The sequence below is a fragment of the Echinococcus granulosus genome, assembly GCF_000524195.1.
Source record: "Echinococcus granulosus chromosome Unknown EG_S00007, whole genome shotgun sequence".
In the NCBI taxonomy this organism is placed as follows: domain Eukaryota; kingdom Metazoa; phylum Platyhelminthes; class Cestoda; order Cyclophyllidea; family Taeniidae; genus Echinococcus; species Echinococcus granulosus.
Window position 1 is genome coordinate 1,569,732 of NW_020170387.1, and position 18,575 is coordinate 1,588,306.

Sequence of the window (18,575 nt, forward strand, 5' to 3'; positions counted from 1 at the left end):
CACATTTCGAGAGGAAAAGGCCCACGAAATAAAGTAATCAGGACTTTTATGTCGATCAATCAGGTTATTGGTGATGTGCGTGCCGCAAATTGAGAAAGTCTATCAACCAGAAAAGGTTGAGAAATAGCGAATATGGTGAATAGGAAAAAAAAAGTAATATACTAAGGAAGCCCTCTGAAGCCCCTTCATTCCCAAGACTCGGTGTTGCTAAATATATCATAACCGAACATGGTCACATTCTTATATTATGTGAAATGGATTCCACGCAATAGAATCAAATTGGATACATGTATTATTTCCATAGAATGTGTAGACTTCCTGCATTAGTACTATCAAATTCACTCAAAGTGTAATGCACTCGATTAACCCCAAACACATACAAAGAGTACACAATAACATTTATTCCGATACAGCTCGATTTAAATTACTCAGCCGTTTATTCACTTGAGGAGAAAGCTACTCATGAAACCGATAACAATAGGGTTCATAAGTTAGTGGGAGCCAGACAATAATCGCCACTAGGAAATTGTAGATTGTGGCAAAGCAAATCCATTCGGGATGTATAAAATACCCGGACTAGACACTTATACCCAATAATTGCTCAAACACTTGCATTATAATGTGTTTTTAATGTCAACCTCCAACTTCGCCCGAAACATTAATTGTTTGCTTGACTCTTGTTTTTGATTACGAACCAATGAAGGCGCCGGGCAAGTCTCGGGGCGTTGTATTTAAGCAGGTGTTTTGTGTGGGAGAACATCTGATAACTTTACTGATAAAAGTGACTCAACGCAAATATAGCTTAACCAAAAGTACTAAGTTATAATCTAGCATTTCTGACTTTATAAATTAATCCTCATGTTGGCCGTTATATAATCAGCTTTTTGATAAGTCCGTGCATACTATTAACTAGCAGAGAAGACACTGGATTTGTTTTGAATCCAAAATAAAGGAGGTAAAGTGCAAGTTATTGTAAATGGTAATCACAAAAGTTAGTAATCTTAGTATTAATTACAAGGACAGCGATTGTTTAAGTTAATCGGTAGTGTAAACTTGTAACTAGGCCAGTCTGATCTATGCGCCTAGCTGCAATATTTAGGGCTGTACGAGCACTATTTCTAGCTATATTTGGACTAATTTTGGTCTATATTCTGTGTCGATCAAAACCCATAGTCACCATTTATGTCATAACACCAACGTTTTATCGACTTACTCAAAAGCCAGAGTTGGTTCGGCTGTGTAATACACTCTCGCTTGTTGAAGACATTCATTGGATAGTCGTTGAGGACTCACAAAATAAAACAAAGTAAGTCTGTTGATTTAAAAGGCATTCATTTGCAAGATTATTGATGTAGTGCGTTGCGCAAACTCCATGTTAGTATTGTTATCTCTCGACACTCCCATCCGTAGGCTTGCTCATGTTGAGCGAAGTCATTTTCTCAATTAACATTTTTTACTCTTCTTTTTTAAGCTGATGTAGATTAGTGCATACTTGAAATCGTTGCGTGCATACACTTTTGTCGAGTGCGGTTTTTTCCTACTCTTTAATCAATAACAGCCATTGTGTTACTAAATGTGTCATCTGATTCTGATCTACTGATGTAGCTTACCTTTTTCAATCATGCATGTTACCGAAATTGTAACTTTTAAGTGATAAATAATAGCTTGAAAGAATTATTGTATGTTATGACAAATGATTTTTCACTTTTTTACGCAATACATGGTACCTAATTTTGATGCATTTTTAGTCTTGTCGCCAATTTTTTAAGTGAATGTAAGGTTCCATCAACACATCTGAATGCAGCATCGCCAAAAGATAGGAATTATCACATTAAGGGGAGTAATCAACGGAATGCTGGTCTGCAATGGCTGCGAGAGAACATCGTCAAGGGAAAACAAAGAGGCGTGGTATACTTTGCCGATGACGATAACACTTACGATCCTCGTATCTTTAATGAGGTTAGCGCCTCGTGCACTTCAACTTATTTAAATGATTTTTTTTAAAACCAAATGAAGTGGATTCTGGGGTGTAGACGATTACTTTTTATCATGGAGTATGACTATTTTGCACACTTTTACTTTGGTGACTTAAAAAATTAAGAAATAAGGTCAGCAAATATTGTGACTATGCAAAAATATTCCCAAGTTTTGATAAGACTACTTATATTTGGCAACTGTTGATTAATATGGTCACAGAAGGAAAGGGTTATCGATAAGGTCTACTCTTTGGGGTGTGTTAGCATTGCTTAAGACTCTGGAAATAACCTGATCTTTAACTATAAACCAAGGTTGCAGACAGCTAGTTCCTTGAAAACCGAAGAAATCACATATTGACAACTCTGTGAGGCTTTTTAATGAGATTGTTTAGTCACAATATTTAATTTTGCATTCAGAGAGCTTTCAATTAATCATGGCATTTAAAGATGACGGATTAACTCTTTAATGGAAGGCATTGGATATAAATTGATGAGCCGATGCTCAGGGCATTAATGTGTTCAAAACCACCTAACTCAGACTGAAACGCACATAAAATTTACATCAAATGACAATCTTTGAATTGAGCTTAAGTGGAAAAATTAAGTTTTAATTAGTAGAGGTTTGCTTTAGGAAGTTTGTGGTTGTTTTAAATCACAATATCTGCAGGAATATTGGCCAGGGAGATGTCTTCCATACATCATGTTATAAGTTGTTTTCTTTGTGCGTTTACCTTATGCCTTGTTTTCGTATAAAAGTATAATTGCATCTTCATTTAATGGAACGCTTTTTTATTATAGGGAATGCTTAATTGTTCAAAATCGTACACTACAATAAATGTATCACTACAGGTGACACTTGCTAAAAATCTAGTTTTGTCCTCCACAGCGCTTTCTTTTCTTGCGAAATTCAACTAAAGGTGTTTTAGTACTTTGGTCCTACTGTAAGGATGAATGGCTTTTACGCAAAGAACACCTTGAAGTTCCTTTGCCGTACATTTGCTTAAAATCCTTTTTTGACGATTGCATAAAACGTGGCGCAAAGATACACGGTTTTGTATGCACACAATGTTACTCATACAAAGGTTTGTATCAGCTTCATTGTAAATAAAGGAGGCCATATGTTGCATTTGAATTAGCGCAAAGATCGGCAAAACACTGTAGATTAGCGGAAATGCGTAGATGCGGGATGCTTTAACCAAAAACCACAGTTCATTGGTGGAACTTTAGGTATACGGCATTGTTTTACTTCCCGTTGAAGGGTCACATTAATCACATCGTTGGCTAAAGTTGTTACCTATTCCATGTCAAGGCATTGTCCACTATAATGCTTTCCTTTAAAGTGAAATCTACACCAAATCGTTTCGCCATTTTAAATGTGCTAATTCTTCATATTGTAGTGATACGTCATTCGCCTTGTCTAATGAACCGCTTTTTCGAATGCATAGCACTCCATATGCCTTGGGCGTGCATTCGAATAGGCGAATTGATCAATAATGTCCTGACGGCAACTGAAACAGTGGGAAAACGTGGTATTTAATGTGGGGTGCTGAGTCACAAAGACCTTTCTATGAGGTGTTGGCAGGGGGATGGGTAATGGCATCTACTTAACTGATTTAATTTGTTCTAATAGAAAAGCAAATCAGTCGTAGTGCAGGCTACAGGCAGAAGAACTTTATTTAAAGTGTTCGATTCATACACTGGGTGCTAAGACTGCAAGCTTCCGTAGGTCTATGATCGCTTTCTAACAAAGCAACGCTTTATTTCATGACCAAAGATTATCTCTTGTGTACTGGGATAACCGAATGCATCAGTGAAACTCTATCGTTGCCGAAACAGTAAAGGTTGCGTTTGGCAGTGTAGTGTTGCTTCAAATGAACACCTTCCGATTGCTCACTTTTCCTTTATTAAAGTAGCACATCCTCTATTGAAGTATTTACCATAGCCCTGACATTCATAGTGCTTTCTGTTGCTATTAGATTCAAAACTCATATTATCTGGTTGAGATAAATCTGAGAAATCCACGATAGACTTACCCATTTATGCTGTCTGATTGGAATGGAAAGTTTCTTATGATGTTTTTTATGAAGAAAGTCTCTTGATATAAGTAAGACTCCCTTTTGACATTGGAATGAAGTCATGAGTCGAAATAAACCCATTGCGTTACCGAGTTGAGACATATAAGTGCAAAAATATTAGCTAGAATAGAGGTTATTGCGGCATAGGAACTCCCTGAAAAGCATCACTAGGAGGAGGAGGAGGAGCAGCAAGATTCTTTTTAAGTGACTGCGTTTTTGCTGATCGAGGGCATCACTCAGCGTCAGCTACGCGGATGCCACTTCATATTTTAGTCTTGTCTTTCACAAAGTTTTTTGTTTAAGTGATATTCATATAATATTGTTTCAGCAGTTAAAACCCCCAAGTTACTGATTCTCAAAGTCCGTTTCATGGGACTGCACAGTTGGTTAAATTGGTTTTTTGGTATGGATACATGAATGGACGGAACTCTGGTTATTACAAAAGCAATGAATCTAGACCATAGGGACCAGCTAAAATTAAACAAAATATAGTCTATTCACTCCTATTTTTTTCTTAATCCAGTTCTTTTTTTGCTGAGTTGCCTGACAAATAATAGTAGCAACCATTTAAGGATGATTTCGTAATATCACAGTGCAATACTGCACAATTCTTCCTTTTGACACGCGATTTACACAAATGTTGTCTTGGCTGGTTGGTTCAAAGCTTTCTATTAATAGACGACTTTTTACAGAAGGAGCGCATCAGAATTTGTTCATTGGAATAAGCACGTGGCTGAGGGTGGTATTTCTTTGTCGTTCAAATATAAATGCTTCATTATTCGGTTTGTTTAGTGCTCATGCTCTAAGTTTGTGCAGCTCTGTACGTCCAATACACCCCCTTTAACAGTGCAAATGTCGAATGATGTGATCAAACTTCTCAAAGGGTACATGAAACCATAACTAAATAGCACAATAGCAAAGGCACGTGTACAAATTGTGGAATTGAATGTGTACTACTAAGTCCCAAAGACTGCTATGACTAAAATGAGGTTTTTTAGACTTTGAAATCACCACTTTTCTCTGTTGATGAAGCTCTTCAGCCATGCGTCAACTTTTGGGTGATCCTTCACTTTCATGGTAGCACGGTTTTGCTGTTAATTTTAGATATGCACAGAACTGTTTCATTATTTGGAGTGCTAGCATAGCTGAGACACAATGTTCTTCAGATCCATGAAAGATCTAAATTAGACAACTTCTAATGTGAGACAAAAATACCCGATTTTTAAGTGCCTAGTTTGCTTAACACTGATGTGGTATTCTTGGTAAAGCGCATCGTAAATAAAGAAAGTGGCAAGATGTAGTCAAGACTCCCCTTCATACATTCAAATGAATGTATAGGGCAAGTAGTGGCTGCTACAAAAGTAAAATATAGACTTATAAATTTACAGAGCCCTTGAAAACTAATTAGTTATCGTAACACGGAAAATGTGTGTATTCAAAAAGAGAGAATTAGATAAGCATTTTACAATGCCTTCCTGGAAGGCCCAATGACTAAAGAAAAAAGTGAGCGTGTTTTCTTCCGTTTGTGAGTTTGCATGTGTGCATTGCAGATGCGCAATTTGCGTCAGGGCGCCACTTGGCCGGTGGGGATAGTGGGAGGCAGTAGTTGGGAGGGCTGCATCACCGCGCCTGAAGAACCCTCGCGAATTGTGGGCTTTTGGACAGGCTATAAACCACGGCGCAGCTTCCCGATCGACATGGCCGCCTTCGCCATCAATGTGGACCTTCTTTTTACCTACCCTAACGCCTCCTTCGACTACAAGCACGTAGAACAGCAGGAGGGCACTCTCCTTTCTCAGGTTGGCTTTAAGTCTGCCCTCGACCTTGAGCCTCGAGCCAATGGATGCTCAAAAGTAGGTCATTTCTTTATTCGCCAAGTTTTAAAGCCTGATTCATTTTTGAAACATCAGTTTGATTTAGAAGATAGCTTCATTATCAAGGTGAAAACTGTTGGAATATAGCCATAGATTGTCAAAATCTTAGTAAAGGGCACAAATAAAACATCGTTTATTTACAGCTTGTTTGTTGTATAATTGAATTGGAGAAACATATTCACAGATGCGCGATCTGCAGTGCATTAAACTAAAACGCATTGGAATTTATCGCATCGACAGCTTCCAACCGGCATAGGCGGTTCCTTTCTGCTCACGTACATGATGATTGATGATGAAGATGACTTTTGCGATCAGTCAACATTCAATACTAGAAATAAAATATCTGCAGGTGTTTATCAACGAACTATAATAATAGAACTAAAAAGGGGTTTTTAAGGCTCAAATTAAAAGTTTGTAAAACCATTAAATTTTCAGAATTTGAAGAAGGTGCTCCTATTTGACGTAGAAGATTGTTTTTTACGCACTGTAGATTTCAGTATAGCCAATAATGCGTTTTAAAATCTGATTTATAAGTGACACAGTCACAGCAGTTTTAACGAGATCAACATCCAAAAATTTTGCTGTTTAATTGACTCAATAATTTCATGATTCGAAAAAATCCACTCGTTAAAGTTTAGTTACTTTCGCCCTCCACACCGCATAAAAGATTAACATAATTGACACCCAAACCATCCTGTGCAAAAGTTCAGCGTAGTAAAACAAACTGCAAATGCTCTGACTTCGATCGAATCACTTGAATGACTGCAAAACGCATTCGTCCAATGCTGCTAGCAGTGTCGCTATGGCGTTAGCGTACACATTGCGGATGAAATCTGTCGGATGCAAAAAGTTGAGGTGCACCGTACAGATGAAAACCTGCATCACAGTTGTCGGCTAAATCTGGTATGTTTTGATGTACTCCGAACATATTCTGTCGACCTTATTTTGAATTAAGTTCGAACGTAAAGGCGTTCTTTTGGCGCCCTTCGAGATGTATATGGTACACGCAAAATTAGTCATATTTGGGTGCTTTCCAGACACGCACTGTATAAAATAGACAGGTGCTAGCAGTCGTCTTTTCTTAAATGGGCCAAATCTTTTAAGAGGTCCGATAAAGTGTTCTATTTCTAACGATTTATCCGAGGGATAAGGCATGAGCCGATGGAATGGAGAGACAAATCACAAAATGAACACAAAGTCGCTAAAATGGGAACAGTACAGATTTATGCGGGCTGGAAGAATTGCCAAGCCCTTTTGATGATCGATATCCAACGTAAACTTGCATTAACTACAATCCCTAGTAAATTGTTTCTTGCAAATCCGTAGCCCTATTTGCTCATATTCCATCTCAGCGCATTGTGCATGCTCGTGGGTCAAAGTTCACGTGCGCAACTCGAGTGTGTTCGTGTTTGTGAGTATGGATTTCTATCGTGTATCATGAATTGTGCTGTAGAAAGAGCATTGCCCAGTGGTCGCACTCAAATTCGTCATTCCCACAAGACCGTATTTACTTTAGTGCCTAAAAAGTCGTTCTTCCTTTATCCGTTGTCGAAGCAGAGTCACTGCTTTCAACATAAGCCACGTGTGAAATTTGCCACCACCACTCAGAAAGAAAATCTTAGAATTTGGATCATGCGTGGGGTTTTGCTACAAGGATATTAGTTATCTTACAATCAATATTGGGTGATTTTTAGCTCCATAATTCAACTGATCTCATCCTTAGTTTTTTTTTTTCAGATTCTCGTGTGGCATACAAAAACCAGCGTTCCAAAAATACCAAAGCAGAGGCCACACCAACCTCCAATCGCTGATTTTTTGTAACTATCCTACTTCTTTCTTTCATTAGTACAATCACAAATCAACTAGGCCATTATATATTTTGTAATGAGAGGCAAATGTACATAGTATATTTATTGCATTAGTCGTTGGAAAAGCTGCATAATTTTTAAAACATGAATATGCAAATCTTTAAGAGATTCTACGGATTAAATAAATCCCGCTTTGATTATGTATTTCAAGCTGTCTTTTCCACTGGAAGACAAATATTTATAATCACAGTGCTTACACGACAGTAATTCACTAATGTTTACTCCAATTTGTTAGCCTTTAGAGCATCGGGCATCCTTATGGGTGCATGCGGGGAACGGTTATGTATTACACAGTGTAAAACCGGGTTGTGGGTTATAATGCAGCGGAATCAAGGTTAAATCTCAAAACATGAGAATAATTGCAGGCACTTACGCAAGTCTACACAAATGACTTTAAAAAGCAAAGACCTTATTTTAGATTAAATCGCCTTTCTGGAAGTCACAGGCTTTTCGAATTGGACTTGGTTTACCTAGTGCATCAGTAGGTCGGGGTTGCTACGATTCACCTCGCGTGGGATGGCATAAACGAAGATAATGGAAGGCTGGAGGTGTGCGAATGCTTGTATCGATGGCGCACACGCCGCACCATCATGCACAGTTTATCCATGAAAAACCATAAACAACGACTAATTTTAAGACTACATTAAACTGCCGGAATTTGTCTGCACTGCTTTTTGGTCTCGGTTGCCGAATCACTAAGCTTGATGGTACTGTTCCTAAAAAAATTGGCAGGAGAATAATTTTTATCAGTAAATTCCACGCAATCCCAAAAATAAATATCGCTCTGTTATAAAAACTACGTAGCTGACACCAGATAATACATTTAATGTCCTCGAGATAGAGGGTCGTTCATAGGGATTTAATTTGCGATTTTACTTAACAGCCGCAAGAATCTGTTGATTAATAGCAGAAATCGACTTCCAAAACCTCTCAACGATGACTGGAGTCCTTCTTTTCAGAAAGCAATATTCCGGTAAGAAATTCAATTTGCTTTTCTATTTACCGTAAATTTGGATGTTCAAGCAATGCTACTTTGATCATACCCTTGTAAAGCGATGCAAAAATATCAAATTCAGACAGAACTAAAGCGGATCGGATAGGATATGAAGGTTTAGAACTTGGAAGTCTGCATAAAGAGATATATATTGAATCGAAGTGAAACCAGGAACATGCACTGACCAAGATGCACCCAGTTTTAGGTAAAAAAGGATAAACTTTAAGCAGCATCATAATTCATTGTTTGGAACACTATGCGACCTGAAGTATCACCAAATTTAATCATTATTCAGATGAATCCTTTGAAAGAAAATACGTACTGCGAAGTGCGAGAGACTCATGCCGAGAATCAGTTTGACAAGAGAGGAATGAAGAATTTGGCATTACCGAAATCTATTTGCTTTGTGTGCATAATTGGCGTAGTCATTTCGGCAATAAAACAAAGTAGCCAGGCATCTTTGTAACTACCACAGCTACTCAATGAAAATCCCTACTAGAGTAGATTTACACATCAGGAACCCCTAGACTGAAGTCATGTTATTTCAAACAAAATTAAGATAGCACCCACTTTTCAAATCCCTTGGTGCGAGTGATGAGCATTTATCCATAAACCGATTCAAAGGTCACTTAAATAAACACGTAATGCACGTTATTCGTGTATGAACATAACTGAAGCTGTGATCCAGGTAAAACAGGTCAAATTTACGAATCGTCATGTTCCAATGTATGGCTATAATCAATGATGGTATTTATTTCACATTACAATGAGAGACTTTCGGTCCAGTGACTTAACTAGAAGAAAATTCTTTAAAATAATTATTCATTCCATCCAGATATCGCACCTCGAACTGGTACAACATAGAAAGTAGAATGAAATTGGATCACCATGTCTACCTTTCATGGGAATACAAAAGAGTTTGAACCCAACTAAAAAATCACCAAATCTTGCGATATCGTTGTGTAAAGTGTGAGGACTTTGACGTTTAATAAGCAATATAATGCAAGTTTAAGTAAGATAATTGAACTTATCTAGCACTAATCAAAGTTGAAACTTTGAATAGTTAATAAGTTGTCCTCCCACTTTATTATGATGCATTGCCTCACCTCCTTCCTGTCATTACAATACATTTCTCTTTGCAGAACTTAAAGAAAAGAACAAGTTACTATATTTGGAGATGAGGTTAGTAAGTTTCACTAATTTTGAAACATGAAACCACTTTGCATTTCAAGCATAAAGCGAATGTGTGTAACACGTCCATTCTGTATGGATTCGCGTTACTAGAACACTAAAGGCATATAAATCTCCTATTAGCGATTCGCAGTCTCAGTGGATTCATTCAGTTGAAAAGGGGATTTTTAAGTTTGGGAATGTATTAAATATCAAGACTGCAAATGCTGCTGATTAGCCACCTTGTAACTGGCTCACCTCCGTGCCCTTTTGAAAGGCGATTTAAAGTAATTACCAGCCTGAAACGAATTCACTCTGACTATCCGCTGGGCCATTGGTGTCGGTGCCTCTGCGGCGCCATAGTTTGGTTGGTAACTGTGACCCGACACTCTCTCGTCACGATTAACAGTAAACTTAAAGTGACTGATTACAAACATTAAGTGTGCACGTGTTACAGACAGTCATGTCACGCACTTTACGTGCCTCGAATAAATTCCATCGTCAAATCAAGCACACCTCAGGGATACATTTACATGTCTGCTGATGCATATTTCACCTTGACCGTTTTCTATGCCTTGGGACGGGGCATTATAACCAATATTGAAGTGGACGAAAGAAACATAAATAAAAAGTTGATGTTGCAATCAGATAGGACAAAACAACCACTGATTCCAGAATAAGATAAATGTGCTAGTTACAAACATTCTTTTAGGTAAAAAAACCGTCCTTAATACCTGTTACATTTATTGCACCACTATCGTAAAATTTCACATGCATAGACATTATTAAGGTGATTTTTCTACAAAGATATTGTTTTTAAATTGCTTACTTAAGTAATCATAGACAGATTCTTGGATGTACGACTAGAAGAGAGCATCAGAAGTATTTCTGATAAACCACAAACGCTAGTACCTAGACCATTTATTTAAAGTAGTTAAAGGTTGTTTTTCATTAACATTCAATAACTGACAAATTACCAACAACCAGCATGCTTTACTCTTACTTAAATATAGGAAAGCTAGAAATTAATGACGAAATCGAGAGAATACACGAATTCTATTATTTTCAGTTAAGGCAGCGTAAAGGGCACAGGAATATTTTAAATTGTAGCAGATTTGACGCATTTTTATCCACGCCTGCAAGACTATCCCATGATCGAGGAAATCGTACGGAAGGGAGGAAATGATGAAGAAAAAACACACACTCACCTTCTAAAGAAACCCATATCATGTGTGGCACTTGGTTGGCACAGCTAATTTTAATCAAATAGAAAAGTCATTTAATGTGAAAAGGTAGTATCAATGCTAAAATGTTTTATCGACGTGACAGAAGAGATTCTTAGATCTACATTCCACAAATTTATCACAGCTGTTTGCGTTTTACAAGAATTACTTGTTACGTTATGCAAATTGGACCGCATTAGTTATTATCTGTGTTACTAAGGCCTAATTATATGCAAATTACATAGGGTTTCACGACCCTGAAAGTAAGAAAGAGTGATTGAACCTAGGGTACCTAAAACTTTTGTTTACCAAAAGCGAATATGCTAATCGCGCATTAGTAATTTAATCTGACTATACTGTGCGCCTAATTATAACCTTCGCTTAGTGTGATTCGCATGAAAAGCTCCTAACTTTGTAATTCAAATGTAAAAAGCGGTTGCGTATGGGCAAAATAAAAGTGTGCCTTATTGAATACTCGGTGGTTGATTGACACTTCCTTTTACCAATTCTAAGGTTGCTTAAATTCACATGGTAATATGGACCGATTTGAGAATACAAGAACATTTACGACTACCTTTAAACCAAACGGAAGTTCCATGCGTCATTTATTACCTCCCACGACGCACTCGCACGCAAAAGGAGCTATCATTGAAACACTGCCACGATAGACCTGATCAGATTTGACTGCCTGGAAATGCGGGACAAATGAAGTCACGTACGTGAGTAGTGAGGTAGCGTGTGCCATGGTGCAATCATGAATGGAGCTTTCTTTCTAGTCTCCCGTCTCTTTCGCAACGGTTATGTAGATGTTAATTCTACATTGGAGACCCTCACGCATTACGCTTGTTTTGGTAAATTTTTGATGTTGACATGGTGCAAAGACTATACAAGTGAGAATAAGTTTCTCCAACTGACCCTACAGTGGATGCGAAACACAATTTTTCAAAATTACTTGAAAAAGAAAATTACTCTGAGCCGGGTCTTGGTTAAAGGCATGATATCCAACGACTCTTTAATTCTAAATCAAAAATAGGAACAGTAAATCATTTAGTAAAAAACAACTGTCCCGGTATAATCCTAAAAGAACAAGATTCGCTTCTTCAAACGCTCACATTAAATAAATTTCATTAAGTCTTGTTTATCGACTTACGTCAATGTCTAAAGATGAGGTGGAATCAAACATCCTCAAATGACCGGATGGTGAAAGTACCTGCCGTTATAAACACTCAGATTTGGTCCTACCACAATAGCTACTCACTATTTAGCCTGACAGAAAAGAGGTATGTCTAGACCTAATAAAAACAGAAGTTTAACTATGGCAAGCTCATAGGTTAGTGACCCGCCGAATGCGTGGGTACACGTCTTACGATTTGAGAGGGCATTTCCTTCCTATCAGTATTGATTAAAAAAATCAAAATGCTCTTGGGGCAAAATGCAACCCTTAAACGGGTGTTTGAGTCTTCCCTCAAGAAGTTATGTAATGAATGCCACTGGAGAGAGCATAATTATAAGAGTGGAGAAAGGCCAGTGGGACGGTGTCAGAAGTGGGTTAAAAAGTGTTATATCACCAAGATGATAATCCAAGCTTATGGTGACTGAAATACATAATCAAACTACTTTAAGCAAATGTCACTCGGCTACAATTTGTTGAAATAAAAAGTGGGAAAGAGTGTCCGGTTAGTTAAGAAATAACCCTCAGACGTGTGAAGTTAAACAAAGCTACGATAAATTCTGGTAGAAAAATGAGATTTGAAAGCTATTTTTAAGTGTTTACCAGAAGTTCTCACATTTTATGAAGGTGTTCGCACTTCATCCGCGGTCTCAATGCAGAGTCGAAATTGACAGTTTAGGTAGCATTCACAATGCACTTAAAATATAATGAAAGGGAAGGCGAGATTCTCGTATTGTGAGAGGTTCAGCGTATACTGAACATGCCGATTCTTAACTAACATTATTCAAGGTTGTAAGTTGGTGAGATATGTGAGAAGGGCAAGAAATATGATGGCGGCATTCGCCACAGTATGGAACCGAGCTCACATGTTGCTTGAGGGCGGATTTGAGGTTGGTGCACAATCAACGCACTTTCTTATTTTGTAATGAAGCTGATTTGAAGTAATTTTTTAAGGGGATAAGCTATAGTGGAGTGGGAGAAATGTTCTAATGTGCTTATTTAACGCTTTGTCACTTTTTCTCACGATCGTTAGGCTATACAAGCGTTTTTACTCAACAAACCAAAAGCCGTTTGTCAATTTATTAAAAATGGTTCAGATACTGTAGATAAAATAAGAGAAAAGGGAGATGATTAGAACTAAGATGTGTGTTTCCATTAGAGGGACAACTCTTCGACCACTTCAATGGACGGCTTTTGAACTTTCGGTTCAAGACGCATACCTATGTAAATTCCGCCTTTTTCTGCAACTTTTTGGGCTTAAACTCAAGTATTGCTAGTTAGCTGTGCTCTGACAAGGAAAAATACACGTTAAGCATGGAGTTCTTGGAGCTACATTAAATTTGTTTTGTAGAAAATAAAAGTTAGTTTCGGAGGCTGATTTTTCTTTTAAAAGCCAGTGAGGACATAACGATCTTCTGAGGAAATAGCATTTTTAGAAATGGTCGAAAGTTTACCTAAAGTGTTTTCTATTTGCCACGATTATTAAAAAATGTGGGTTAGGGTTTACTAAAGGATCTGAATTGCTGTTCATCTCCGCACGTCGGTTAAATTCAAGAGCTTGGCAGTTCGGTTATTATTCTTTATGTAGGCTATACGGGCTTTAGCAATTAGCAACCGCGTAAGGTTGGAACATATATGTTTTGGGTTTACAGACTGGTAGCGGCAATTTACACAGTTATGAGGTTCAATTGTCAATCCTCTCAGACTTATATAAATCTCATGTGATCTATTAAACCTCAAAAGCTGTTGAACAATAATCCTCCAGTATGTGGAAGTACACTTTTTGTTGCAAACGACTGGCTAAAGTTAATTCTTCACAAAAATATTAGGCGGGAATTTGACTACGTAGGACCTTTTCGGCATGGCATTGCTCCGTTTTATTGACCCATTGCTCACTGAGAGCAAGTAATCACGTACAGTCAGTCCAGCACAGAATTCAAGATTTCGAGGCGATTAGATCACGCTTCTATTGGGGCGTCAAGCTCCACTTAGTGTTAAGTGCATTCCCAACTACACAGCATATGTCAAAGTAATCTTAACTTCTACATTTATTCATGACACTCCTCAGAAACTGTCAACTTGCAAACTTGTCGAAGTTTGGTCTTTTCCAAAAATCAAACTGGTGCATCAGAGGAGGCATTTGAATTACAATTTTCGATTTTTTATATTGCACCATGCTGTTTATTACGATTCCTTCTAAATTTATTTTTAGGAAAATAAGTCTAACAAGCAATTAAACGCTTACTGCAACTTGGTCTGAGAAAAATACATCGGAAATATGGCCAATGTGGCGGACCCTTTGGCCAGATATATTTGCGGCGAAGGAAGGTGGGTACAATCTAAGTGGCTCCCAATGCATAGGTTGACAACTTAGCATTTCCGTCTGCAAGCCCATACAGCTTCCTATTAGACAACAGTCAACTTTTTCTAATGCAAAAAGAGCCCATTATTCAGACTTTTATCCAAGAATTCTTGTAGCAACTGCACCAACAAATGAATGAAAGCATTTCTTTTTGCATTTGCCTCCTCTATTCGCGCTAAGTGACCAGCCAAAGTGTTATTATAAGAACCATCGACAAGGCATATTTTCGGATTATGTTTTACATCTAAGATTCGCAGTCAGTTTGAAAAGTGAAGAAAAACATTCTTGAGTATATTCTATTGTTCACTCCAGGAAGTGTTAGCATTTATCTCTGGTTTTATGTGACGCTTACATCGCTAGTTGAAGCTTTCAACTTAGAGCTACAATTTTGTCAAGAGAGTGATGAGACATCCAAATTAGGGGAGTAATAAATCCGATCCAAAAGGATCTTACCTCTTAACAGGTGGTTTCTGACAAATTCCTAAATAAAATGGACTACTTTATCTTTGGTCGGAGTGACATTTGTCGTCCAAAATATAAAACAAGTTTTTCAAAGCGTGCACCTTGCTCCTACATTCATTTGGTCTGCGTTGGTGACACGTACTATGCCTTGTTTCATCTTTACTGAAACTCCAGGCAAAATCGAGCCTAACAATTTGCTGCCTTGACATCACACTCCTTTAGCCCTGATTACTTTTCCGCAGCACAGGTCTTAATTTCTTCAAAAGCTTTGGGCCATAATTATTCGAGGCACTAACAGCTTATTTACCGCCTTGTTTGACAGCCATTTAGTAAGACTGCTGATCACCCATAAGAGAGAATCAAATTGCTGCTAAACAAGTAGTCACTGAAAAAGCTTTCACTGCGTAAAGTCGAAACCGCTAGGACCCACCATTTTAACAAAGTTTTTGTTTCAATATTAAAAATCTTAAGGAAGGGTCACGACTCCCGAAAAACTGTTAAAATTAGCAAATATCCAAACTAGTAGTCTCTGAAATTATTCTTTTTCAATTTTTAAGAAAACAGTTAGGTTAATGAAAAATTTCTTTGACAAAAAGGAAGGAAGGCAAATTCAGTAGCATTTACAGAAATGCCCAGTCGGCTGCGGCAAGGCTGACAGATGGAAGCTACGTCGACACTTGACATTGTCTTTACGCACTACCTTGAGCCGGAATCAAATTGAATAAGCCAGTCTTCTTGGGCGAAATATTGGCATCTTCTTAAATTACAGAGTTTGGAAAGGTAATTCTGATTGGGGTCTAGAGTCGACAGAAATAAGTGAAACATCGCAATACCTGAATCGTATGAATGCCATTTTTCTGAAGGCAGGCATTATCGCATGCCGAATGATTCCTGCCTTGTTAGTGCTGTATATCATGATGAAACGCATGAACTAGGGGAAGGCAATTATCACAGGGACTAGTAACCATGCAAGTGTTCCATGGTAATGTGAAGTGTGGTAATGTGGGCCTCCACAAATGATGGATGAAACACGGAAATTTTGAAAATGGTCTCACCACCGAACATCTGTAGTATTGGGCGCCTCGATTGTGTTTATAGTAGGCGAACCTTATTTTCTTCCAATATACTTTTAACTCTGTCAAATAGGTCATCCTGAAATTCGTACCGTTTCTAAATTTTACAGGGCTCCATGGAGGAAGCAGTACAACTAAGCTTTAACTTTAAGAAAAGTGAAATTCAAGGAAAGTCTGTTACCATGCTCTTAATGGGCGCATTCTTTGATTGTGAGCAAGAACTGCACACTTAGTAGCATTAAAGCATATGAAAGGTAAGTTATTACGTCCAACTTGTTCCCATAGACAAGTACGAATATAAAATGTTTAAGAGGAAATGCTAAATCTTTTATCTAAGACTTGAGACTATCTCCTCTTGAACCTCCCCAATTGACGATGAGGGAATTATTCTGACGAATCGAATATATGCTCGAATAATTGCGTCGGTGACATCGGAATAAATAGTTTAAAAAATACCCACAATCAGACCAGCGAATAAAAAAATAATCGACCAGAACAGACCGATTCCTTGCTATCGGAATTGCAAGTTGTTTGAGCAAAATAAGTACAGCAAATGCCTGTCTCTTTTAGCTTAAAACTAAAAATGGAATAGTCAACATAGGTAATTATTGTCCAGGTCACCAAAGTCAATTGCAGCACGGCATCCGCCTTTGTGTATGCAGTCACATCAATCAACCATCTACCTGCACTTGAGACTGGGAAAAAGGCAACTACTTAGGTGGAGCTGGTGGTTTTCAACCAAAAACATGTTACACCTCATATAAGGCAAAAAATCCCGTTCTGATAGTAAAATAAGTGACTATTTGGAGTGTTTGTACCCACTTTCTGGAGTAGAAAGAGGACGTAAAAGAATTGTTTACTCCTTTACTTTAGTTTGGAGCACAACGATTTGAGAAACATCGCAAAACGAAGTTGAGCGGAGTGGTATAAATGAGCTAAGACAAATAGTTTCGAGATGACGCTCCAATTTTTACCTTCGCAAAGTGAACTGTGACTCCTAGCTGCCCGTTATTCTACATTTCCTTTTACATTATGGATCTCTTCTGAATGGTAAGTAACAATGACAAAGCATAGCGCAAGTGGTGGCGGTATTTAAAAGCAACTTAACGTCAGAGCATAAATGGATGTAGAATGAAGTTTCGGTACTAACACAATTCTTGATAATTGATTACATTTTTAACTTTCGGGGCGCATAAGTAGTAAGGGAGTAAGAATGAAGAGGCTACAAGCTTTTGTGAAAGTAGGTTTCACAAAATGCAATACATGCAACAATAAAAATTCCGCACTCAGAAATGCAAGTGTCATGTAGCTCTTTGATACCGATACACCGACAAAACACAGCTATAGTACTTTAGCTTTCGTCCAACCTAATCCTTGAAGCGTTCAAATACCAGCGCTTGCCATGGAGTGCGCTCATAGCGCTGACTCGCTGGTATGCATTTTCTTCAGAATCAGGGGAAGTTGTTTTGACACGCATCTAAAATAGGTCTTGACTAGTAATGGGCTTAAACGTGTCAATGAAACATCTTGCTAAGCAAATAGCATATTTGCTGGACAACATTCAAAGGATGCAAGTGTCTAAAAGTACCATTAAACAGGTTTTAAATCTATCATTTGTGCGTAAGATCATTAAAGTGCTAAGCTACGTGGTGAATAAATAAGCAAATAATCAATCTACCATGGATTAATGAAGCCTGCATTCAAGTAATTCCAAATATCGAATAATCGTAGAATTCCTTGATAAAAGATGAACATGTAAGGCAACGAAGAGCAAATTTTACTCATAAACGTTTTGTAATCTCCATTACTAGGAAAGTAGTTTTAAAACTGCAGCTTCTTCATCCTAGGCGCATCTTGGGGGGGGGGGGGGTAGAGGGGAAGAGGAAGCACCCCTCTCTTCGCTCTAAGCTCTATAAAACAATTTTAGCTCTCTTTCAAGCATACACAGACGGGCTGTCTCGTGGTTCTACGTTAAGAGTAAGTACATACGCACATTAAATTTTCTTGTCCAACTTACCTATTTTTGACTGACGAATTCTTCATTTCACTATCAGGTCTAACTGCGCAAGTCAAAGAATGACCGAGCATAATGATTACAACGGCAAAGCCTATTCTAGGGATGTGTAACGAAAGTTGTAAAACACGGTCGACCCCCGTCCATATAAGGCTATGAGAAGCTATGATCAGTACTGTGCGGAAGTACAGGTGTATTTCAAGGAATTATAAGGGCCAATCCTTATTTAATTAAACCCACTAAAGCATTAAAGACCATACAGCAACAGTAAGCAACCAACTGTGTGCAGTAGTATGTGAAGAAAATTAAGTAA

General features: G+C 37.9%; 2 protein-coding genes across 2 annotated transcripts in view; one reads left to right on the forward strand and one right to left on the reverse strand. All coding sequences in view use genetic code 11, as the record gives it.

Annotated features, from left to right (window-relative positions):
- Window positions 1–1,076: 1,076 nt before the first annotated feature.
- EGR_01874 (Galactosylgalactosylxylosylprotein 3-beta-glucuronosyltransferase 2) lies at window positions 1,077–6,181 on the forward strand (the record flags this gene model as incomplete). The annotated part of the gene is made up of 4 exons (XM_024491123.1): window positions 1,077–1,306; window positions 1,749–1,959; window positions 5,602–5,904; window positions 6,110–6,181. The coding sequence occupies 4 exons, from the start codon at window positions 1,077–1,079 to the stop codon at window positions 6,179–6,181; spliced, it is 816 nt and encodes a 271-aa protein (XP_024354579.1).
- A 3,112-nt stretch (window positions 6,182–9,293) lies between these two features.
- The window catches only part of EGR_01875 (Mediator of RNA polymerase II transcription subunit), a gene marked incomplete at both ends in the record, with an annotated part of 12,324 nt that continues 3,042 nt past the window's right edge, over window positions 9,294–18,575 (reverse strand). The window contains 3 exons of the mRNA XM_024491124.1: window positions 9,294–9,315; window positions 10,216–10,380; window positions 15,876–15,972. Coding sequence (XP_024354580.1) covers window positions 9,294–9,315; window positions 10,216–10,380; window positions 15,876–15,972 — 284 coding nt within the window. The remainder of the gene's footprint in view (window positions 9,316–10,215; window positions 10,381–15,875; window positions 15,973–18,575) is intronic.